Source organism: Stomoxys calcitrans, chromosome 4 (assembly GCF_963082655.1).
Source record: "Stomoxys calcitrans chromosome 4, idStoCalc2.1, whole genome shotgun sequence".
Taxonomy (NCBI): domain Eukaryota; kingdom Metazoa; phylum Arthropoda; class Insecta; order Diptera; family Muscidae; genus Stomoxys; species Stomoxys calcitrans.
Window position 1 is genome coordinate 71721422 of NC_081555.1, and position 26158 is coordinate 71747579.

At 39.6% G+C, this 26158-nt stretch overlaps 3 protein-coding genes across 5 annotated transcripts in view; 1 reads left to right on the forward strand and 2 right to left on the reverse strand.

The window, feature by feature from the left end:
* Positions 1–21869, forward strand: part of LOC106085529 (serine-rich adhesin for platelets) — a 30720-nt gene extending 8851 nt beyond the window's left edge. Inside the window, exons 3-5 of the mRNA XM_059366323.1 lie at positions 8081–13522; positions 13595–13732; positions 21412–21869. Of these exons, the coding sequence (XP_059222306.1) occupies positions 8081–13522; positions 13595–13732; positions 21412–21599 (5768 nt within the window). The 3' untranslated portion in view covers positions 21600–21869. The remainder of the gene's footprint in view (positions 1–8080; positions 13523–13594; positions 13733–21411) is intronic.
* On the reverse strand, positions 2120–5574 carry LOC106085528 (sulfite oxidase, mitochondrial). 3 transcript variants are annotated; one of them, XM_013249819.2, is made up of 3 exons: positions 5491–5574; positions 3125–4108; positions 2120–3054 (listed from the first exon to the last, which is right to left on the reverse strand). In XM_013249819.2, exons 2-3 carry the CDS (start codon positions 4095–4097, stop codon positions 2246–2248), a joined length of 1782 nt encoding a protein of 593 aa, XP_013105273.2. In that variant the 5' UTR covers positions 4098–4108; positions 5491–5574; the 3' UTR covers positions 2120–2245. The 3 variants fall into 3 exon arrangements, with proteins under 3 accessions (XP_013105273.2, XP_013105272.2, XP_013105276.2); XM_013249818.2 differs by having other exon boundaries at positions 5412–5544; XM_013249822.2 differs by lacking the exon at positions 5491–5574 and adding an exon at positions 5122–5227.
* Positions 21870–22045: 176 nt separating the features above from the next.
* On the reverse strand, positions 22046–25293 carry LOC106092153 (L-xylulose reductase). Its single transcript, XM_013258926.2, has 4 exons — positions 25187–25293; positions 24883–25004; positions 24676–24806; positions 22046–22637 (listed from the first exon to the last, which is right to left on the reverse strand). The coding sequence occupies exons 1-4, from the start codon at positions 25236–25238 to the stop codon at positions 22217–22219; spliced, it is 726 nt and encodes a 241-aa protein (XP_013114380.2). The 5' UTR covers positions 25239–25293; the 3' UTR covers positions 22046–22216.
* Positions 25294–26158: the final 865 nt, after the last annotated feature.

A 26158-nucleotide genomic window follows, 5' to 3' on the forward strand; every position in this document is an offset into this window, starting at 1 on the left:
AAACACTCAAAAGTGATACCTGTTCCTAAATCCAACACCGGAAGCGATTACCGTCCTATATTGATCCTATCTTTTCTTTCCAAGGCTTTTGAGAAAATTCTAAATAACCAAATCTGAAATTACCTAAGTGACTTCTGCCTCCTATCGAGTAAATAATCCGGGTTTAGATTAAAACATAGCTGCATTACAACCTTAATTGCTGTTGCGGAAGAAATGCGGTCCTGTATGGATGCTGGATTGATTACATGATTAGTGGGTCGATTATGGAGGGAAACCCAAATTCAGTTGCGTTGCCAACGGCCAAATTTGTTACAGAAATTTTCATTTTTGTATTGAATTACGTATTTTTTTACAAATTTCTTAGGAGCTGAACATTAAAAATACTGATATTGAATGAAATTGACAAAAATTTGCAACTATACTAATTTTTGATTCGTGGTTTTGTCTCCTGGCAACGCATCTGTAGTCGAGTTGTAATCCATAATCGACCCATAGTTCTTTTGGTCCAATTCGAGGCCTTTGATTTTGTCAATCACGACACGCTGTGCATGTAATTAAAACAACTTTTCAAATTTTACACTTCTGCAGTTACACTGATTTCTAGCTATCTTCGTAAACGCCTTCAGTCGGTTGTTATAGAAAACATAATGTCAAACCGATTACATCTAAAACGAGGTGTACCAAATATTTGATACAGGGCCCTCCTAAAGTCCTAAATTTCAAGCGTCTCGAGGATTCTCTGAGATTAATTAGGATTTAGAAGCCATTCTTATTTGGACTCTGGAAAATAGACTTTACATGAATCCACAAGAATCAAAATTTTTGCTGATTTCCCACCGTACTCAAAACATCGATTTTGAGGAAAGAAGACTTATTGCAAACCAACACATACAGCTTGTGGAGGAAACAAAAAATCTTGGCGTAGTAATGAATAAATCCCTTGCTTGGACTGACCATATAATCGGTGCCACAGGAAAAATTTTGGCATGCTCTTTATCAAACGGAATTATACACTCCAAAGCATATGCGACTCCTCCCGGCAAAATCATACTTGCTACCCTACGGAAGTGAACTTTTTCGTTTCTCCGATTCCAAGAGTTCCGCCTTGTCTTCTCACGATCCGGATCTCCCGATAGGATAATTAGGTATGTCCAGCACTTTTCTCGGGGAGCTTTTTTGATATAAAGTTTGAAGACTTTCTTAATATAAAAACCTCACACTACTTCATATAAGAAGGATGTCCAGAATATCTATATCAAAAGCTTCAATTCGGACGAACAAACCGAAGAATGTTAATCATCCAATTGCGGTATCCCCTATTAATTTCTGAATGGCATTTCTTTGTAAATGAAATCCGCTTATGGAACCCGCTGTGCCAAATTTCATTGAAATAGGATGAAAAATGCTCTTCTTTATAGGCTGATTACACAATATCGGGAAATCAGTACATATGGCAGCTATATCCAAATATGATCCGATCTGTACCACATTTGACAGGAATGGGTAGGGGTCTACCAGAACACACTGTGCCAAATTTTATCGAATTCGGGTAATAAATGGATTTTTTTATGGCCTCAATGCACTGTATCGGGAGATCGGGTGGTCTGTCAAACGGCAGCTATATCCAAATATAGTCCGATCTGAACCTTACTTCACAGAAATAAATAGGCGTCTGCTAGAACTCACTGTGACAAATTTCATCGAAATCGGAAGAAAAATTACCAATTTATTGCCTCAAGACTTTAAGTCTGGAGATCGATCTATATAGCGGCTATATATAACTAAAATCCGATTTTATGAGATCAGAAGTTCAGGTTTATATACAAAGATTACGAAATCATCAAAAATTGTTTGGAAAAATTTTTTATACCCAAGATATCTGCAAAATTTAAAATACACAAATAAATACCCAAAAAAGGTATTTATTGAGTTTTTACCTAATAAATACCCAAGCGTTGGGTATTTTCCCGGTATAAACTCTCTCTACGCATACTATAATTATACGACTTTTGTAATCTTGTTGTATGTGAAAACAAACAAATCAAATCAAATGGAAGACCACAAAACGGCAAATTGTTATATTAGATTAGAAAACTTTCAATAATAAAAACGCTATATGTTCAAACATTGAAGTTATGTTATATTTATGTCATGAAAGTTGCATGTTATGTCATGGTTCCTCTCGCTTTCGCGAACAACTTTGTTTCGTTCTTAGATTGCATTACAAAAAATGTTAAAAAAAACGTTAATTCAATAGTATTTTAACTCGATGGTAGGCATTTGAAAGTACTCCACGTAAATTCCAAATGTTTTCGAATGATTCTGGTTGAACGTTGTAAGCCGAATCGACAGCTTTTGACCAGATTTCAACCTCTTCGCCTTTGTGCTTAGCATCAACAGGTATGCGTGCAGTCCATAATGACCAACCATAGTGGCGACCATCTGGTTCATTTTCTTGTTCTAAAGTGGCTACGTGCCAGCTTTTGCCTTTATCAGCTGTTATATCTACACGCACAATGCGACGACCGCCACCTGACCAAGCATAACCTCGAACTTCCACAAAGCCATCCTTGGTAACTTTAACTTTATCGCCAGCCGATGGTGTACAAATAGCAGAAGTTACTGGCATCGCTTGTATCGCTGGGGATTTGGTAAAATCAACAGTGTCCCAATCGGTACTGGGACTGAAGCCTTTATAGTCGTTTTGTTGCCAATGTGAGTTTGATTCATGTTCGGCCACTGCAATGCGTGTTAGCCACTTAACATTCCGAGCCCCTACCGTACCAGGTACAACGACTCGTATTGGAAAGCCATGATCACGGTTAAGAGGTTTATCGTTCATTTCATATGCCAGAATGACATCTCCTCTCTCGTCTAGAGCTTTAGAAAGGGGTATGGAAGCACCATAAGGGCTTGAAGTTGGATCCAAATCGGCTCCTTCTAAAATAACATGAAGATCTTCATTTGCTTGTATACCCATGGCCAACAAGACATCCCGTAAACGTGCTCCAGACCATTTGGCATTGCCTACAGCTCCAGCACCCCAAGAAAGTCCTACAATTCAAAATAAATGGCTCTGTTCAATGATAAATTACATTTCTATGAATAAATTCTTGCTGAGTACCTTTTACACTTTTAACGCTGGTCATCTCCGAACGCCTATTACCACCACACATAACCGCCGCTGTGACCGTGTGTTTAGGTAATGCTTTAATATCTGCCAAAGTTAAAACCTTTTGAGTACTCTTTGCTGCGGCTTTTTTCGTTTCAATTTCCACTTCCAACTCGTATGTTTTCTCATCGATTACGGGTACCGGCAAATGGTTTCGCACATAGAAGAATTCATTGGGGGTATAGAAATTGTCGGCTAATATTGTAATGGGTGGTTCGGCATTAAATGGTCTCTCGGAAGTTGGCCTCAATAAAGGATGCCGTTTTGGTTCATGAGCCCAGGGAGAACCCATGTCATCTGTGGCAACCTCATCCTCTGGCGAAATGTTACCAATGCGATACTTTTCCAACATTGTCAAAATTTCCTGAGTATTGTGCTGTTGATAAATAGCCCAAAAGGGATCTATGGCACTGCCAGCTCCCAACATGATCTTATCACTGCCCGGATGTTTAGGTATAAAGTCGGTTATATCGTAAACTCCAATGCCGTAGGTAACCCAAACACCATTCTCTAAGCTATTGTGTTTTTGTATTTCATCCAATTTGAATGTTGGCAAGTCCTGACGTTGAGTTGAATGCCACTGTTTATAATCATCGCCCGATGTTACCTTATCTTCGACCTTGGGAGTTTTTATTACTTCAGTGTTTTTTATGGACTTTTCTTGCCTTTTGAGTTTTTCCATATTATCGAACACAAAATAGCCCATAGTAATACATCCTACTGTAAATAAGGTATACATGGTGGTGTTACTTTTTGGCGGTTTAGCAGTTTTTCCCGAAAATTGTCGTTTATATTGTTGGTGCTGACAACTGTTAATTTGAGCTGCATGTTTTAAATGAAATCCTTGGAAAGTCACTGACATGCATTTCACACCGGGTGCAAAGGGATGCCTCAAATTATTTGCAGCTTTTATTAGAAGGCTCATTGTTTAAAAATCTGGAATTCGAAAAGAAAATGTCTACATTTATTGTAAAATACTTTCTGGGTGGATATCAAGATTTTCTGAAGTGTAACGATGAATGTGTATGAACTTTTTGCAGTTTATAATCTTATTCTATTAATTGTTGGTGTAATACTCCATTTAGACTATTTCATCTACCCACTTCAAATTGCATTGAAACTGACAAAATGCGACTCGTTGACGGTATTGTCTATATTAACGCCTGTTTTTCCTGCTTTATATATTTTTTTTTATCAATTTCTGTTGTAATAAACCTTTAATCGTGTTCAATCAAAAAGAAATAATAAATTGATAATTCTAGTCACTCATTGATAGATTTTGACCATTTCAAGTTGTTTAGTTGAATAATAAGGGGCCTCTATTTATGGATGTGTGCTAACAAAGATCGTTTCGTTTAGCGGAACAACATCTTTGAAACCCATAGTGAACCCAAAAATCTTAACAAACAGAAATTCAAAGGAAAGGTTGTCACCTTCTACTGTTTTCCGTTTAATTCGTCAAACCTGCTAGACGTGGTAGGAATCGAACCGACGACCAACGCAACGATAAACCGAGCATACTACCAACTCAGCTCCCGTGGCCGGGGAGACGCGGTGACCCTGGGTAATGCCAACAATAGCAATATAATTTTTGTCACATACTCAAACATAAATTCTTTTCGTTTAAGAAGCGAAATTCTTACGGCCCTTAAGCTCCTGGGACAACACAATATCCATATCGTCGTTCATGCTCGGTTAAAAATAGCAGGCCTTTACCATTGAGCTAAAGTTTGAATCGGTCAGAACTCATTAAAATGAGTGAAAGGATATTCGTGGGCCAATCTGCATTTGCATTTAACCTAAACAAATAATTCCGATTAAAATATGCCTTAAAGATTGTAGAATGTTACAAGTGTAGCTACATTTTGCGAGTTTTTATGAGTGAGAGAGACTTGTCTTGAAGCTAAACTTTAATAGTCTGTCTTTTTGTTCATAAAAAGTCGCCATACTCCTTTATGTTGCATGATTATGTACGTAGTTGTCATGTCGTTATTCTCTCTCCCTCCCATCATCATAGGAATTCTTTTGCCAACATTGGCCTTTCTTGGATTTAAGGCACGTTTAACTGATAACATTTTTTTCCATTTAGTCTTACGATTGTCCACCGTTTTTTTAAGTTCTATAATCATATTTAGAATAGATTGCAAATCGTAGGTAGTTCTTATCGCCATGCAATATCTCGCATGTTTGGCTACAATTTATGGTGACACATTTCGATTCGAAACACCTGTTTACGCACTTTCTCCTTATGGAATTTTAATAAGTTTAACTAAGTTTTTAGCAAAAGTAAATAAAACGGATCGTGTACGTTGTTATACCGATTTGTTTTTATTTTTGCGGCGTTCTGAACCAAACGTCAAGAAATAATGACAACAGATAGTGGGGTAACAACATGACGAAAGGGAGGCATAGAAGAATACTGCTAATATAATCTCCCATATGTTTGTGTGGAAGAAACGTAAGCACAAAACAGAATTGAATGAGCTTTATTTTTAATAGAAAGCTTTCGCGTGTTTGTGGCACCTCACAAAGTTAGCACATACAAACAAAGATACATTTATACAATACATATATACGCATGCATTTTTATTTGTTGTTATTTCTGTTGTAGCAGAAATGTTTGTCCTTAGTAATGTGATTTTTAAATCGGACTTGGAACGAAATGATTCCGCTAAGGAACAGGGGCAAACTTCTTACATAATAATGAGTGTAGTCCGATTCAAGTTTAAGCTCAATGATAAGGGGCCTCCTTTTTATAGCCGAGTCCGCACGGCGTGCCGAACATGCAACACCTCTTTGGAGAGAAGTTTTTACATGGCAAAGTACCTCACAAATGTTGCCAGCATTAGAAAGGGAAAACCACCCCTGAAAATTTTTCTGATGTTCTCGCCAGAATTCGAACTCATTCGTTCAGCGTCATAGGCGGACATGCTAACCTCTGCGCTACGCTGGCCTCCTGTGAAGCCTCACAATACCTAAAATCACCAAGGATATAAGTTTCACAATCTAGGTGTTTAGGTAAATTGAGTTCAAAGGTCCATTTTGCGGCGGGTATAGGAGAGTTAATTTATGAGTTATAAGCAAAACTTTTTAAAATTCCGTTGCCATGTTTATTGTTGAATTCCTTCCCATTATCACTAAGAAACGTTTTCACAGAATGACCTTGTGATTTTGCGTGGGCTAGCATTTCCTTGAGTGTATTAGCCACGTCGGATTTCTTTTCAGCTATGTATCCATAGCTGCATTTCGAAATATCATCTTTATATAATATGAGATGCTTTTACCCTTGAAAAGAATTTTGGAAGGGCCACAAATATCAGCTGAAATGAGTTCTTCACACGATAATGCTGTTTCTCTATTTCCAAACGGTATTCTTAAAGATTTTCCGTAAGCTCATGGCTCTCAAATTTCTCGTTTCATCTTAACTTGTATATCAAAATCATTTTCCAATTTTTCTTTTAAATTACGCATATGACGATATTCCAACCTTGATATGATAAAGTTGCAGAATAGAATTATCTGAAACTATCATGAATATATTTTATTTATTTTTTGGAATTATTGGTCTTATTGATGTTGAAAGACTTCCATGCAGTATAACTTGATTATTCACTGATAACCAACATTCTGCCACAATTTCATGTGGAGGTGGAGATCCCCGTTAAGCTCTTGTATGTGAGCAAGCTGGTTCCGGTTCAAAAGACCGATCGCCGCGGGAACAGTGTGGCCATTGGTTATTTAAAGGCGCCACTTTTCATATCGAGCATCATAAGCACTTAGTATTTGTGTAAGAGCCGGTGCCGCCCGGCATCTCACTTAACACCACACAGATCGGACCCCAAAGTTCCAGCCTGTGTGGTGGTGTTCACAGCTATACCGTGCCGGGACATTCTTTCACTGTTGAGTTAAAACTTCTATTTGGATTGCGATCTTGTGCTGAAAGTGCCGAAAACAAATTTCTTGGAATATTTGCTACGTACCAAACATCCTTGAGATAATTTTTTTTAATTTCATTCCTTTGACATCTTAAATTATTTTGATAGTTCCTTTACCATAAGCCATTATTGATTCCTTTTAGGCCTCATTGAAATTTTCGAATTCTGAAAGCATTCTCAATCCACCAAATTTCATTGGAATTTTATGTGCAATCTAAACATTCCATTAAGGAACGGAGGCAAACTTCTCACATATCAATAAGTGCTGTCCGATTCAAGTTCAAGCTCAATTATAAGGTGACTCCTTTTTATAGCCGAGTCCGAACGGCGTAACGCAATGCGACACCTTTTTGTGGAGAAGTTTTTACATGACATAGTACCTCACAAATGTCGCCAGCGTTAGGAGGGGATAACCAACGATGAATTTTTTTCCGATATTTTCGCGAGGATTCGAACCCAGCCGTTCAGCGTAATCGATGGACATGCTAACAATCTCTGCGGCGACGAGACTGATGACTTCTTTGACGGGTTCCCTTCTTCAATCCATTTTCTGCATTCTTTTAGCTAATGTCCCTTCTTTTGCGGTAATGACAAACGTCTTCCTTCTTTGAAGAATGTTTGTAACTCTTTTGCTTGCAATTTTTCTTTGCTTTTACCATTAATACTCCTTGATTGTTACGCGAATCTTCGCAATCTTCCCTAAAATTTCTTTCATAAAGACAAATTTGCAAAATTATCTCATCTATGGATTTGGGTGTATGGCTGCAAACTAATTTCACTGGAAATACCATTCAGAATGTAGCTTAATATAAATTGAAGTTCGAAATGTCTCTTTTCCTAAAGCCGAGTCTGAGGCGCGTATAGTTTAATCAGGATTTGTTCCAAAATATTTGGGAACAATAGATACTCACTGTATGAGTCCTTAAAATTTGCTGGATATCTAAAAATTCATGTTTATTTCATCTCATTGTAGGATCTAATGTTTCTTCGAAAAAGGATAAATCACAACGTAAGCAATCGGCCCAAAGTGACGACAAACGCAGTAAGCGTCGCAAGGATGAAACTGTTGTGGAAAAAATCGATACTGGCGATTTTGTGGTGGAGACGGGCGATAAATTAAAGGTGTACTATCACGAGAAGAAGGTGACATATGAGGCAAAAGTCATCGAAATAACACTTCAACGGGGCACCCCCATGTACTTGGTACATTATACGGGGTGGAATAATCGCTACGATGAATGTGTACCTAGAGAAAGAATTGCCGAAAATCTTACCAAGGGTTCAAAGTTTAAAGGACGTGCTTCGGGCAGTAATGAAAAGGCAAAAGAAAATCCTCCCAAACCACCAACTGCCTCTTCATTTGCCAATACCTCTTCTAGTTCGGGAGCATCTGGGGGTAGTAGTGGCCCGTCCACATGTGTACCATCGGCCAACAATCAGAGTATGAGTGCTGCAAAAACCCCAACAAGTGCGGGCAAACGGGGTAGGGGACGTAGCGATTCTATGCCTCCGCGTTCGACCACACCATCGTCGGTGGCATCAAATTCTAGCCGAACCAAATCACCAGCAACCTCTTCTGCTCTGAAAAAACGCCCACAACGTCAAACCCCAGGTGGCAGGAGAACCTCGGCAAATGTTTCGGATGTTTCCATGGCAACTGAAGAGGATTCCGACACAGATTCAGACGAACCAGTCAAGAGACCCAGTCGAAATATTAAAGAATCCTTAAAATCTAGAAAATCACACAGCAAATCAAAAATGTCTGTCTCGGCACCGAACAGTCAATCGGAAACTGAAGACGAAGACGATGAAGACGAGGACGAAATAGAAGTTCCATCGACTAGTAAATCTGCCACTCCGAGAAAGGGTAGAGATTATGATTTATCTCAAATCCGTTCAGAACTAAAAGGCTTTGACACCATTAAATCTTCCAACGAAATGGAGGATTCATCGGATTTGAAAAGTGATACAAAGGATACATCGATGACCAAAATTAAGACAGAAAAGACAGAATTTGATTCTAAATCGTCTTCGTCAAATTCAGTAATTTCCTCTGTCATAATGAAGGACGAGGTAAAGGCGGAGCCCAAGGATGAACCCAACAAGAGATCATCAACGGAAATGTCATCGGAAACGGTGTCATCTGGTGACGACGAGTCTCAGTCTTCAGACAAGACTACGCAATTGGAAAACATGCGCAAAAAATTCCAACAACTTATTAATGCCAAAAAGCAAAAATCTTTGGATAAACAGCCGACATCGTCTTCTTCAAAAGCACCAGCCCAGACATTTGGCAACACTCGAGTGGTGGAAAAAATCATCAAGGAGAGAGATTCCGAGAAAAAGCAGGAAAACCTTAAATCCAAATGCATAGTCAAAGACGAGGTCAAACCCTCAGTGCAGTCGGTTAAGTTGGAAGGTGATTTGAAAAAGGAGCAGACACCAGTCAAAGAGGAGGACAAAAAATCGGTGGTCATAGTTGCGTCCGAAACTAAATCGTCTCTAATACAGCCTACCCGTTTTGGCACGTCTGCCTCCTCTACCACATCGTCATCCACTACTTCTACGCCGAATAAATATGCTTCGGTTATAGTGGAAAAGCCTTTGTCTGCTGTTAAAAAGTTGGAAACATCATTTACAAAGAAATTGGAGACTCCTAAAAAGACTCCTCAAAGCGAGCACCAAATAACGGCTCATACAATAAAAAAGTTCATAGAACCAAATGTGCATAAGGAAATCCTAAAAGTAGAACCACCAGCAGCGTGTTCACCATCTTCTACATCGTCCACATCCTCTTCAATATCGTCGTCATCATCAGCCACTTCTTCGTCATCGGGTTCGCGGTTTTTACCGGACATGAGTAAACTAGATATCAGTGGTACATCGTCGTCCACTTCTACGTCATTGTCATCGCCCTCGACAACATCGACCTCGTCCACTTCGTATTCCAGTGCAATTGCAAAGGATCAACAAAAATCTAGTACGAATGCTAATAAACCATCGTCACCAGACATTTACGAATTTAGGGATACAGAGCCATTTGAATTTGAGACTCGCAAATCGCCCATGGTTTCCGGAAATGCATCTTCTTCATCCTCAACATCGGTTATAACATCTAATTTGGCGAGCTCTCAGGCAGGTACAGCTAGTTCTGCACCACCGACCGCAAGCAATGCCTCCGCCATGGCACAGCGCATTAAGCCTTCTGCCAAAGCCGAACAAAATATGTCTCAAGCTCAAAATCCAATGTCTGCATTAGTTAATCGAAAGAAGCGAGGTTCCCCCATGAAAGAGTCCGTAGCGGATAAATCGAAACTTTTGAAATTGGATGAAAGAGTAAGCAACCCCAGCCCTTTGGTTCAAGACGCCAAGCTGGTACACCATTCGACACTGGCAGTAGTCTCAACCGTGGTCAAATCACAAACTAATCCAACATTGACCAAAATGGGACCGGGATCCGCAACTGTTATGCACGCACCAGCTATACCCAAAACTACGCCTCCAGTTATTACCCCGGCCTCAAGTGCTTCGTCGTTATTGGCTCCCGTGATAGCTGCTCAAAAACATGTCTCCGAAACGACACCATCGGTATTCGATACTTTACGCAAATCACCCAGTTTTAATTTGAATATTAACGCGCTTAATGAGGAACTGGCACAAACGGTCCAAGAAACCACAAGAGCTCTGACGGATGCTTTACAGAGCCCTCAACCCCCATCTGTTCCCAGTAATCCAAGTGAGAATACCACCCCAACTAAAATTGTTTCCAATACGACACCTAGTGCCACTTCAAACATGACCGCCGCCCCGGCTATTCTGCAGACTCCACCTTCTTCAACAGCTGTACCAGTGTTGCAAACTATAAAATCGCCCAAGCTAACCACACCCCCAAGCACAAGTGCGGCGATAGCTAAGCCCCAAGTTGGAAGTCCTTTCATAGAAACCCGCAATGTCTTCGAATTATCCTGTGGAGCTGGCTCAAGTGGCAGAGAGAACAAATTTGAACTTGAGAATGCGAAAGTTCTTTTATCTGCTACTGGCGGAGTATTCGATTTGGATGTATCCAAACTGGAAAGTAAACCCTCTATTTCTTCCATAGCTGACAAAGTCTTAAAAGCTATTTCACAAAAGAAAGAAGAGGAGGAGAATAAGAAACATGAGGCAGCAGCCACATCGAAGGACAAGGATCAAGCTCAAGAGGAACCGAATGAATCGAAAGATACCCTTGCTGGTACCGCGCCAAGTTTGAGCACTATGCCCATTATCAAAACTTCGCTGGAGACCCTTCCTCAGCCTCTCAATTTTCCAAGTACTTCTACCACTCTACTCTTGAGCGAACCATTAAAAATAAATACCGACATGCCATCGGGACCATGTTCAGCGCTACCGAGTGGTCCACTTACAAACTTCTTAGCCAATAGACGTACGCCTTTGACATCGCCGGAGCCAAAAATGGGTATTCTAGAGTCCATAGGAGGAGCCAAAAATCAATTGTCGGAGACTATTCAGAAATTAGAGTGTGCCATACAAAGGCGTACACCAGTTACCAGTCATCCTGTCACCCCCACCACTCCTTTGTCAACGACAAATCCCGAAACCTTCTCAGATGACAGCAATGACAGTACAGATTCTGAAAGACGTTTGGTCATAGAAGATATGGTAGAAGAGCCGATCACTTCCAATACTACACCCACAGAACAAAAGCCAAGCCCTGTTCTCTTATCCAACGAAACGGTTAAGGCTTCGGCAGCTGTTGTGCCCAGCACTAGTGGTGCGACACCATTGAAATTGGAGTCTACAATGGTGACAACGAAGATCGCCTATGCCACTCAACACGACATTCCGGCTCCAATACCCATTAAAGCCGTGACGGCTATTACAGCGACCAGACCAACATTAACTCCGACAATTGCTTCAAATCCCGCAAACATTGTGCATGTAGTGTCCTCCTCAAGTTTGGGGGGGACCAAACCCCAGCCCTGTTCTATAGGAACAGTTTTATATACATCAAATACCCTTAAACCTATTGTACAAGGTAATCCACAAGTAACAACCACGTCAACGATATCACCAACCATTCCGAAGAGTGTAGTTGTTATGCCCACACCGACGATAAGTGGTGGACAAAAATCCTCACCTGTAGGAAACGAAAAAAATCTGGATAGCACATTCACATGTGGTAACCTATCAAATGTCATCTCTACCCCCCAAAAAAGCAATCAACCCCTAAGAACGCAGAACGTAACCGTGGGAACCACATCTACAGGAGTTCCCATAGATTTGCCGGACATTCCAGCATCGGTAGTGGTTGCGTCGACGGCGGTACCATCTGTAATGGCTGCCGCTCAGGCTGCTGCGGCTGCCTTGCAGACGTCAAAACAAACGCCTCAAAAGCAAGTTGTGGCGCAGCTACAACAACAACAACAACAGCAGCCAGCACAACAAAATCTCAGTGGCGGTATAACCAAGCCAACTCCTCTTATGCCAGCCTCTACCACAATTGCAAGCGTGACCAGTCCCATACAAACCCTTATCACACCCGTCCAAAGTTCCGGACCAACGGCATTTGTGGCAACATCAAAATCTTTCGAGAACTCTTCAACCATTAGACCATTACCACAGATAATGAAACCCATTTTAGCACCGTCCAATGTGCCCTTGACCCCCAAAGGAGGAGGTGGTTTTCATTCTTTAACAGCATCCCTCTCACCCGCCACCATTCCGGCATCTACGTCAGGCTTCTATTTGGACCCTCGTACGGAATTAAGGCCCGATGATGGCCTTAAGCCATTGGGTGACATACAAAAACCCATGGGATCTTCCACAAATGTTGTTTCAGCAAGTAGTAGCAACATCGTTGTAAAGGAGTCAACTGCAGCTCCCATGGAAATATCCTTGAATATTGCTGATGCTCACAACGATTCGATAAATCAATTGAGATGTGAGGAAACCATACCGGGTAGCCCTGCTTCGGTTATAGCAGGACGGGAAGATTCGCAAGAACGTACAGCAACATCGCTAATACCAGATCCCAATGTCATGGAAAAAGACTTCTCCGTCTTGAACAGCAATAAAGAATCTTCAACCGGGGAAAGGGAAAGTTCGGGTGCCTCAGTGTCGGCTTGTGGAGGCGCTGGTACTGGTGGCGTCGGTGGTGTAAACGCTAATAGTTCGCCTAACGATTCTGGTAGTCAAGAGGACGAATCCAGTGAAGACATCAAAAAAGATGTTGACATTGAAAGCGAAGTGTCGCCACGCAAACGGAGGCGTACCCGTAAGCAAACAGAAACTATTCTCTCGTTGACAGCCGACCAACAGCAGCAGCAGCAACAACAGCAGCAGCAACAACAGCAGCAACAACTTCAGCAACAAACCAAACGTCGTCGAGCATTGACGATAAACAAAAATAAAACAGGTAAGTTGGCTAATATGGTGCAAATATCCGTAGTCATTACCCTGAATGTTTTTGTGGCACTGTTTCCTACAGCTGGTTCTGATAGCGATGACAACTCGGATAATATTTCGCAGCGCAGCTCTCATACTTCCAGGCACTGTTTGCAGCAGCAGTCACAACAAAATCCATCGGGTTCAAAACCATGTCCCTACAATTTCTTGGTGCAATTAGGTAAGTTAAACCTCATTAAATTGCTTATTTGTCTGTTTGTTTAATAGGCTTGAGTCGGCAAATTTCACTGCAAACTCCTTAAGTAGCTAGTTTTCAGCGGACAATGGAACTCTATTAATCTTCTATATATAATGACACACCCAGAGAAAAAAAAACAAATTTTTGTTTGTTCGTCTTTCGAGGCGAGTTCAATGGAAAAGGAATGCCAGAGATCGCAACACATACAAACCACTATGGGAAGCGTTTCGTAATTTGACCTAGAATTACTCATCAGGCATATTAGGTGTGAACAGTTTGCCACTCAAGAAAATTATTTCCTACCAAAATTTAAGAAACCTACCAAATATTCTACAATCCAAAAATATGTTCTACAAATCCGATATATGTTTGTATACCCGCTACCGGAAACTAGACCATTTTGCCATTCCATTTTAAAAACATCAAATTAATAAAGGATCTAGCCATGTCCGCTCGTCTGTTTGTCGAAATCACTCTATGGCCTTACGTTAAATGATGGTCTGTATCTTGTTTTGCACTCTTTATACCCGTATTTTTGCCCCGATTTTAATGAACAACCGTGCGCGAGTTTGGATAAAGCTATCTCGGGACTTGAATGCTTGGGCCAGAAATGCGCTTTTACAGTGATTTGCATGGACCCCTCAATATCTTTGTATGCGGCTGCCACATTTCGCAATTCCTATTGAGAATTTGCGAAATTTGAAAGGGATCCCTTAACAATCGTACCATTTACAGTCAATATCAGAACTTCCGCCCTTTTTACCGAAATTATAAACAGCGAGACATCCATGGTTTTGTTCTACACTCTTAACGAATACGCAGAAACGACAAGAATTGAATTAATTTTAAGTTATCCCCTGCGATTTTTTCAGTAATTAACTTGGTATTCATACGTTGGAAAAACCTACCAAAAATTGAGGTCAGCCTACCAACCTACGAAGAGAAAAAATTTTACCATTTTTGGTAGGAACCTTCACACTCAGTGAAGGCTTCAAGGGACGTACGTTGGTATGTTGTACTTATATCGAGTTCGTTGCGGAAAATGTCTCTATGATATAAATACCACTTAACCACGCTCGACCATCCTGTCTATTATCTGTACTTTTCACAATGCATGTGTTTCTGTGTAATGACAGATTTTTTGTGCATCTGTTGGATGTTGTATTGATGGCCTCGAACGCCAGACAACGCCAACGGCTCTTGCTGTTGCTTCGTGCGCCCAGGTTCGAATTTGGTACAGTCATGCTTTTCACCCTAGAGACGAGCCCTATTGAAATTGGAAAAAATCGGTTCAGATTTGGATATAGCTTCCTTAATATGTTCGTCCTGTTTGCAGTAATAATGCAATAAAATGGTAATTTGTTAACCGATTCTCTCGAAATTTGGCAGGAAGGATTATCTTATGACTCTGGATATTACTGGTGTATTTCATAGAAATCGGCCCAGATTTAGATATAGCTGTCATGTATTTATGTTGCCCGATTTTCACTTCTAGAGCCACTGCAAGCGCATTGTTTGACCAATCTTGCCAAACAACGCTTTCCTTGTTGACTACCACTTTATCTGAGATTTTGCTCGAAATCGATTCAGAATTAGATATAGCTCCCATATATATGTCCGTCAGATTTTGGGTAATTTGCAATAATATTGTCATTTGTCAAACGTTGTTATTACAGTTTGAAAATATTTGCTCGAAATTTGATACGGATTGTTTAATAACCTGTCGGAAAACATCCGCCGAGGTCCATCAAAATTGGTTCAAAATTTTATATAACTCCCAAATAGTACTTATAGGGAAGGCGTAGGGTATTATACAGTCGGCACCGCCCGATTTTTGTCCTTCCCTACTGGTTTTTCGTTTACAATTTGTAACGGCAAAACGACTCGTTTGCCACAAAAGCGAGTCATTCGAAGCATGTGAGCCCAAATGAGTGCCTGAATTGTGCTAAATAAATACAGCCCTGTATAATTTCAAAAAATTAAAATCAATTTTTTTCCAAAAAAAGAAAAATATAAAGTCAACAAAATTTTACAGATAAAGCTAGAAACATTAAATTTTAACAATAGTGACTCGTAACATTTATGTTGCAGTGTGACAATGTCTCAACTAGTGCGAACGGTTGAGATGTTTTTCAAAACGACAAAAGCAAAACGAGTCAATGTAGACATGACATTAGATATAGCTTCCATATATATTTTTCACCCGACATCGACTTTTATGGCTATAGTAGCCACAATTTGTTGGGGTTGTTAACAAATTTACATCAGACTTGGTGATGTAGGCTATTATAAAGTCGACTAAAGTTGTCAGGCGACAACGCAACTAAACGTGGGTTGCTATCCATAATCGACCCATAAGGTTGTCAACCTTAATCGACACATTAAGCTTAAATTTTAAAACAAGTCTGCCTTTCTGAACAGATCCGTTCTCCTTTCGGGTCAATATGGACTCAAAAGAAAGGTATTTGTGAGAAGAGTTTAAACTGAGACCAACAATAAGGAGCTCAAATAAAATGTTGTTGTTGTAGCAGTTTACTGTGTTCCATCTTTCGTCTGCTTGATTCTGTTGAGTGTCAAGACCCAGGATCAATCTTAGCTCTGTGGGAATTGAGGCGGCTGCATCTGCCGGAACGTAATTGAGCCAGAACCACTCTGGTTTGCCGTGGGAGGTCGATTTCTTAGAGTGCAATGGGTGGCGGTCGATCTCCAAAAACTACATTCACCCGGTAGCCAATTACCGCATCAGCTACCGTGTCTGCATGAATGTTGTTTAGACCCGCTTGATCTAGAGCTTCTCTCTTGTAGCGCTGAACCTCACGCTCTAGATCGTGTAGATCTACCTTAAGGCTTCTGGGCGATGGGTATCTATCCACAAGATGATGATTTGGATGGTTCCTGCGATAACAGCCCAAAAAGTATTGCTTAGGCAGCATGTAGTTATGTCTTCGCACTGGTAGGATCTTTGTCTCCTGATGGAGGTGGTCCACATGAGAACTGAGGAGACAGCCCGTCGCAGTTCGGAGGGCGGCATTCTGACAGATCTGAATATTATTCCACTGCGTGTCACAAAGTTAACGTTAACGCATAGCTTACCACAGACCGGCCAATTGCTTTGTATGTGGTCAACAAGGTTTCTTTGTCTGCACCCCAAGTGCTGCCAGCGAGTGACTTGAGGACCTTGTTTCTACTTTTGACTTTATTGCAGATTGCTGTGGCATGTGAGGAGAATGTGTAAGAGCTGTCAAATGTGACGCCAAGTATTTTGAGACACTTGATGGTCGGAATCATTTCTCCATCGACCATCACAGTCAGCTCAGTATTCACCTCACGCGTATTTGTAGTGAACAATGTGGCTGACGATTTGGTGGCGGATATCTTCAGATTTCTTGCAGCGAAATATGAGGCAAGCTCGTTGAGGTAGACGTTCAACCTATCGCAGATGTCATCAATAGGTGGGGGGCCTGATGCCATGATCGTACAATCGTCCGCATATGATACGATCTCTATGCCGTCTGGAGGGGGTGGAATGGAGGATAGGTAGAGGTTAAACAGTGCCGAAGATATCACCCCACCTTGGGGAACTCCCTGTTTCACTCTACGGTGTTTCGACTTCTTATCCCTAAATTCCACAAATGACTGGCGACCACACAGATAATTCGCGACCCATCGGTTCAGGCCTGGCTGGAGGGACGTATTGGCCATGTCCTCAAATAATTTGGCATGGCTGACCGTGTCGAATGCCTTCGATAGGTCCAGTGCCACGAGGACCGTCCTATCACATGGCCTGGGTTGATTGAAGCCACAGCAAGTGTTTGTGTTGATGGCATGCAAAGCTGTTGTTGTGCTGTGCAGTCTCCGAAATCCATGTTGATGCTCGGCGAATGGAAATTCTCCTACGAGGCTCGGGAGGAGTAATGCCTCAAGCGTCTTTGCCACTGGTGAGAGAAGGGAGATCGGTCTGTACGACTCCCTCAAACTCGGGTCTTTTCCAGGCTTCAGTAGCGGGATCACTCTGCCCATTTTCCAGACATCGGGAACTATAAGAGTGTTCAATGACAGATTGAGGACAGTGGTAAGGTACTCAACTCCAGTTGAATCCAGATTCTTCAACATCAATGTAGAGATTCCGTCGGGGCCCAACGCCTTAGAAGATTTGGCACCACGGATGACATTCGTAACTTCGCCCACGGTAAATTGTGATGGCTGTTCATCGGCTCGGAGACCACGAATACGGCGAATGGCTCTCCTCCTTGTCCTGTCTCTCTCGGGATGCACAATAAATTGACGGTTGAACAATCTGGCGCATCTCTTCGGATCAGTCACGGTTATCTCGCCAAAAATGACTGAGGTCCTCTCATCCCGTCTACCGGGATTCGAGAGTGACTTAACAGTGGCCACAGTTTGCCTACCGGTGCCTAAATTACATTGCTCCAAGTGTTCCAGCCACAAATTCCGCTTATGTTCGTTGACTACCCTGTTTATTTCCAGATTCAGCTCGCTGATTCTGGAGTTAGCGGGATCCATAGCACGAATCCCATCACGCTCGTCTGCGAGTACCACTGCTTGCGCCGGGAAATTGGGCCGCACTGGAATTGTTAGCTTTTATGTAATTTTTTTTATACCCATTTTAAAAGATAATTTTTTTGTATTTTTTTGTTTTTTTTTATGTATTTTTGTTTTATTTTGTAATTTTTTGTTTTTTTTTTTTGTAATTTTATTTGTTTTTTAATGATTCTTGATTTAATTTTAGTACTAAAGCACATTTCTTTTGGAAGAACATGGTGATTGCGGCTGATTGCATCAGTGAGATTGCCTGTGATGATTCCTTTATAAGACAATTTTCTTCTGATCAGAATCTTCACATTTTAACCCAGCAATTATTCATCTAAATTCGATGAAATAAAGAATTTATTGAGCAGTGGCTATCTCAATTTAATAGGCGTGTCTGAAACGATACTCAAGTGTTACGTGCCTACCAGAGCTGTTAGCATTTCTGGATTCAGTTTTGTTTTTTTTTTAGAAATGATCCTTCTGGTATGCGAGATGGGGACGTTGGTTTATACGTTTCTGAGAGCCTCAAGGCGAAAGTAAACTTAGTCCTCTTTGAAACAAATCTATGTGAAGCCTTACTTTGGAAAATTGTTTCTGGGAATGAGGAGTTGGTTGTAGATATTGTTTATTTGCCGAACGAATGTATTGATGCCTTTAAAAACGATACTTCTGATATTATTTCACGATTCCCCAATGTGATAATTTTTGGTGATTTTGATCATTAACTCTAAACATGAATTTTTGCTTCTTCAATATCGATTATTGAATTATAGAAATATCGTTTACAAGTCATTGCGAGATTACCACTCCCTCCTTAAAAGGAGTATGCTGTTCAGCTTTCGGAATAGTTGGGAAAACCTTTCTTCTTTGAAACACAATTAAAAGAATTGTTTTGCGCAATCTTAACTTCATACTACATGAGGATTAATTGTGTTTAACTGTGCATAAGCTTTTAGCCATAGGTGTAAAGAAAGTGTGTTTTTTTCACACATTTTTCACTTTAAATTGTTTGTATGTAGAGTTTGGCAGTTGCTCATGTGAAAATCCGAATAAAGGGCCAACCCTAAAGGATAATCTAATTGACGACATATGCTCATTTTTCATCCATCTACCGCACTAACGATATTGACATACAGCTTTCAGTCTTAGATAATATAATGACATTTTTGTTTAATAATGATTGTGAAAACAAAAATAATTAGTTACGGCAAGTTTGATAATAGCGATTTGAAACAATCGATTCTAAATAGGGATTTGGCATTTCGCGCTTCAATTGAATGTGCCACTGAGGATAATGACTTGCGGTACAACAAATATGAAAAAATTGCCCGTAATACTATACGACAGGTTAAACGTTCTTTTGACATTTGCATGTTTGAAGAAATTGCGTTCGAGAATTCGTTCTACTGGTGGCCTCGATTCTAATTTCGGTGATAACAAATGTGATTGTGATCCTAGATTATCGAATAATTATTTTGCAGCATCTAGTTCTAACTAATACATACCTGATTCCCGTCAAATGTATGATGTCAATTCTGATTTTCGCCACAATGTCCATTTCTTTAGAAACATTAACTTGACGAATTACAAAGTTCAATATTTAGAATTAAATCTAATGCATTAGGGTCCAATGGAATAGCTATTCGGTTTATTAAATTAATTTTATGTTATGTACAGCGGCATATACTGCATTTTTTAATACAATTTTAATGACAAATCGTTTTCCGATTGGGTGGAAATTGGCAAGATTTACGCCACTACGGAAAATAAGTCCAATTTCAATACTACCGGCATTCTCCCAGGCTTTTGAAGTGATAATAAGAGAGCAACTTGAGGACCATCTGCATCGTTTTTCACTCATAGAACCTTGCCAATCTCGCTTGAGAAAGCATCAGTACAACATCTCTCATAATACAACTTACTGATGATATAAGACGTGCTGTCGAAAGATGCAATCCCTGTATTCTTGCAGCTCTAAACAAAGCTTTGCTGAATTAGTTGACCATTATATTCTTTTCTCTAAGCTTTATCACAATTTCAATCCTTTGTATTGGCCCTGCTGTCTTCTTATTACCTTTTGTATCCAACCGTATGTTGTCTGTCACCATCGTGCTTTGAATTTGAATTATATTTCTTACGGCGTACCACAAAATACTGTTTATATGTTAATGACGTTAGTCGCTGTGTGCAAACTTGCCGACTTGGAAATATTTGCTGAAGATTTTTTGTTGCTGAGTACATTAGGAAGCATCTCAAAACTTGATGCTATCGAACGAATGTGTCAGTCGACTCGTTCTAATAACTTGGAAATCAACATTGGCAAAACCAAATCCATTGTATTTAACAGCTCTCGTCTTGTTTACCCGCCCTAAAATATTATTGTCCAGAATAATATTGCACATAGATTCTTTAGGCTTTGAAATTCATTCCAATGACCTGTTTACAATGTTTATATCATATAGGGGATATCTGTTCTTAATTAAATCTTAAGCTATACTGCCTAAACATTTTTTACCCACGCAAATTAAATATACATTGGCTCACTTATTGTCCTTGCCTCACATTCTATATGGTGCCGAGGTGTATACCGAGTCGAGCAAAACTAATCTCCACAAACTGCAAAAGACAAAACACATTCCACATTGTGTCAGCGGACTTTTAAAGATAAACTGTCAACTAGAATGCTATCACTGTTGCAATCTCGCACCCAGCATTCACCAACATTGACAATGTTTAAAACAAATAAAAGTGCGTTAGGTTGCAATTTTTATATTTTATTTTCATATATTTTTGTTTTTTGCTCATCTAATTTTGATTAATTTTTTTCTTAATATTTGTATTATTTATTTCTTAATAGTAATACATAAGCCTCCTCGGCCAAAAAAACGTATTACAACGATATATATTCCTAAATAAACATTAAAAATTTAAATACTTCACAGTTACATGAAGATGTAAGATTTAGCCTATATTTTAACTAGCTTTGTTTTTTAATACTTTTGTAATTCTATCAATGTAAAGCCCGGGAAGGCGGATTTTGATTAATAAATTGAATAAACTATATAAATGTAAACAAATACTATATTTTACAAATTCTTTATTTCTTTCAGATCCCTCACTCAGTCCTGATCAATGTATAGCGATTTTATTGAAACAAATTCAAGATTTAAGAAAAACCTATAATATCATCAAAAGTAATTTGGCTAGTATTGATCGAAGACGCAAGAAGCTGCGTCGACGAGAACGTGAAAAGAAGCAGCTGATGCAAAATCAACAACAAATGAAAGTGGGCTCATAAACTCAAACAATGGGAACAATAATGGTTGCAATTTTGTTTTTGTTTTTCTTGTATTAATACGACAAATCGTAGTGTTTAAGAGCATTTTCCAAAAGTAGCACATCGTCCCACACAAATCAGTGATTACATAGCAATGTTCTAAACATGCAATTGTATCTATCAATCTACATACAACAACCACTTTGCATATAAATGAATATACATATTTTGATTAATTGAAATATTGCAATAAACACAAGTGAGAATTTTCAAAATTAGATTTTAGTGTGCAAGGGCTAAAAAGATTCTCCCCATGCACATGTACTACCACTATAGGTATCGCTCCCCATGTAGATATAGAAAAGAAGAAAAACAACAATTTTTGGTTAGAGCTTTCCTTTTAAACGCATAACAACAACATGAATATTTTATTTACACTGTTTGTAAGTAACAAAACAAAAAATAAGTTATTAAGTTAAGATACACACATTTAATAATGTATAATCACACACTCATATATGTTTACTTACATTCGTTTCAAGATTCTTGTTTTTTCTTGTCTTGTGAATACACACGGATTATAATCATATATTAAAATAAAAGAAAAAATAATGGAACATTGTGGTTTTTTTTAAGACTCAAGAAACCGAATAGCCTCCTTCCAAATTCAAATGATGCCCATTGACAAAACTCGATTTGTCGCTCAATAAAAAGACAATGGCATCTACAACTTCTTGGACTTCGCAAAATCTTCGTTGTGGTATATGGGCCAAAAGAGGGCCAGCTTTGGCGGGATCGCTCCAATTATCCCGGCCCATTTTAGTTAGTACAACGGTGGGGTTAACTGAATTCACCCGTATTTTCCTTGGTCCCAACTCGAGAGCTAAAGATCGTGTAAGGGAATCAACTGCTGCTTTTGTTGCACTATAGACCGCATGGCCATCAAAGGATCGCGATGCTGCTAGAGATGATACCATGACAACGCTGGAATTTTCTTTCAATTTGGGCAGTACGGTTTGTGTCACATTGAAAACTGCCCTGATGTTGACATCAAAAGTGCTGCAGTAAGATTAAAGACAGAAACAAATATTTTCATCACAAATAAAACACTGCAAGGAAGTAGTTATTACAAGGATATGGGTTTTTACATAACCCTACCCAATCACATATGATATATGTACATAATTCGATCCCAGATCCTATTATTAACTGTGCTGTTATAAACATTCGAAGCTTGGCTATTTGAAAAAGCAAACGACGTTGTGTATTTGTTCAAATCTACGCTTCAATCTGCGTTGGCGGAGAATTTCAATGTCATTGAACAACGAGCTATATAGTACGCCTCAGTGTGCAGCCCTTGCCATGAAGCATCTCATCGGGTCATTGGTATCGTATTATTGTTGTTGTAGACACATTGCATATGGAGCTAGCGATCTTCGTCAAACTACTAAAAGTGGGTAAGCTCGTTCCAGTCCATAGGAACGTGATGGCCATTGGTTATTTAAAGGCGCCAAAAAACTCGCCTTGTCATATCGAGCATCATAGGCATTCAGTATTTAAGCAAGAGCCGGTGCCGCCTGGCCTCTCACTGAGACTCTCCACTCGATACCGTTGATTGTCCGCGACTGTAGTTGCAGCTATAACGTTTACAAAGATTCCCACTAACCGCAACCTGTAAACGCCCGGTAGCTCTTAGCAGAACATCTTGTGATAACTACATATGACCACCACGTAGGTCGGAGCTCAAAGTTGCAGCCTGTATAGTGTTCAAAGTTACCCCGTGCCGGGATTGATATCGCATTGTAAAGGAAGGCTATGCGTGTGTGATTTGACGAAAAGGTTTTAGCCAAAAAGTTATTTGAGTGAGCAATACGCAGAAAGAAATGAAATTTTGGTATGAAAATCAAATGGAGCTCTTCATCTCAAAATTGGAGACAGAACCTTTAGGTGTTCAGGCTACCTTCACGGTCTAAAAAGGTACGATTAGCAATTCACAATTTTCAAAGGCCCTTCATAATGCAGGGACATTGAATAAAATTCTTTGGGTGTGAGTGAGACACGAGAAGATTACGACTTACAGGTAAAAAAAAGGAAAAACACGTTTTTTTCGAATGCGCCTAAAATCAGAGCATTAATTTCGGCAGGACCGAATGTTATATACCCTCCACAAGTTCTTTGAATGACCTTTTTAAATATATGATTGCTATATCAAGTTATTCAACGATATGAACCGTACGTGTTATGGCTGCGTCCAGAGGGATCTGGGACCGAGTCGAGTAGGTCTGGCTGAACAGTTAAACAGGTGTCGTGTGGTCCAGGTCACAGTTGGGACATTGCACACTGGCATCAATCCTTGCTCTGTAAAATTGTGGCGGCTCCATCTAACGGATGCAGTTGGTAAGAATCTATATATTAATAAATACGAAATACGAGCGACTTTTAAAATAAAAATTCTGCCATAATTTAATTTAAAATAAATTAGTCAGCCATAAAAAACAATTGCAAAGACGATTTCTAATTTTTTTGTGCAGAAAAAATTAACTTGAAAAATTTTCATTGTTGATTTTTGAGCCTTATCGTATAAAGAAAGGCACACAAAAAAGTTACGCCAGTTGTACATGAAACATCCATACTTCCAATTAGAGAGAATTCAGACTTTTTTGATTGTTTGGTTCTGGGATCATAGTCATCTTCAGACTGAGTACAATCATGGTTGATATTCGCTGTTTAAAACTATCGCTGTTCATACCGTACGCCAAGGAGATCGTGATTTATCATATCAATCCGGCGGAGATCGGGTCGATAATGATTTAGAATCACCTGTGCCTAACTGTATTTTGTTGATAAATGTTGAACAAATTTCTGTAAATTAACCTTTCACCAAAATATTTTTGGGAGCCGAAGTCATCATACAAATCGTCACGACACATAAATCGTGTTGCTTTGAAATGGTTTGCAACTGGCCCATTAACATAGTTTGAAATGTTGGGCTTGGTAAATATCATCTTGTGTGATGATCACGTTTCAATGATAACGACCAGTCAGACACAAAATTTTATTAAAATCTTTAAACAATTCTCTTAAAATCAATACTTACTCATCAAAATCTTGCTCGGTTAACTCTGTAAATGGTCTGATGATTGCAATGCCAGCATTGTTAACCAATCCATCAAGGGCGGGCACATTTGCCAAAGTCTGGCGTACTTGAGACCAATCTTTAAGATCAACCTGGAAGTGTTTTCATCGATTAACGACAACGTAAACTTTGTTGCGGAACATAGCAACTAGTCGCATTTTTTCTTGCCTGGAATGTTTTGATGGATGAATTGAATGACCGCAATTCCTTCAATTGTTCACTAGACCGTGCCACCGCGACAACATTGGCTCCAGCCTCCGCAAGTTGTTTGCACAAATCATTGCCTATACCTTAAGGGCAAAAAAGGTTGAAATATTCAACGTTATCAGGTTTCAATCAATTGGAAATGGTAGTTGGTTAAGCTTAAGGTCATTAAATAAACGCCCGTAGAATCTAATTTGATAGAGAATTATCAGCTGAGACTGATTTTGATTAAATCGCCCTCCCCCATCCGACCCGTATTCTAATTTACCTGCCCCAGCGCCGGTCACAAGAATTGTTTTGTTCTTCATATTCTCGTACATAGTACCGGTCTTACCACACCAAACAAAACAGAGTAGCTAACTAGAATGATATGTGCACCCACACATGGATGAAATTCCTTCGATATTGGAATTGCTAGAATCACTAGCCCAGCTGATTAAATATTGGGAAATTTCAGGGTTGTATCGTGCCACTGAATTGTCGTATACATTTGAAATAAATGACATTTTAATAATAAACCGTAACTTCAAATTTAAAATTGAATTTGAAAACATTGGGAGAATTAAGAAAAAAAAAAAAAAAACAAATAAAAGCGTGCTAAGTTCGACCGGGCCGAATTTTATATACCCTCCACCATGGATCGGTTTTTTTTGGCCAACATATGATGCAAGAAAAGAATTGTAAAATTTCAGCCAATTCGAATAAAAATTGCGTCCTTTAGGGGCCCAAGAAGTAAAATAGGCAGATCGGTTTATATGGGAGCTATATCAGGCTTTAGACCGATTCAAACCATTACACGTATGTTGAAGGTCATGAGAGAAGTCGTTGTACAAAATTTCAGGCAAATCGTATAATAATTGCGACCTCTAGAGGCTCCAGAAGTCAAGATCCCAGATGACTTTATATTGCAGCTATATCAGGTTATAACCAACTAAAACCATATTTGACACAGTTGTTGGAAGTCATAACAAACCACTTCTTGCAAAGTTTCGATGAAATCGGAGTAGAATTGCGCACTCTACAGGCTCAAGAAGTCAAGACCCAAGATCGGTTTATATGACAGCTATATCAGGTTATGGACCGATTTGAACCATTTACAATACCAACCGACCTACATTAATAAGAAGTATTTATGCAAAATTTCAAGCGGCTAGCTTTACTCCTTCGAAAGTTAGCGTGCTTTCGGCAGACAGACGGGCGGACGGACATGGCTAAAATGTCACGACGATCAAAAATATAT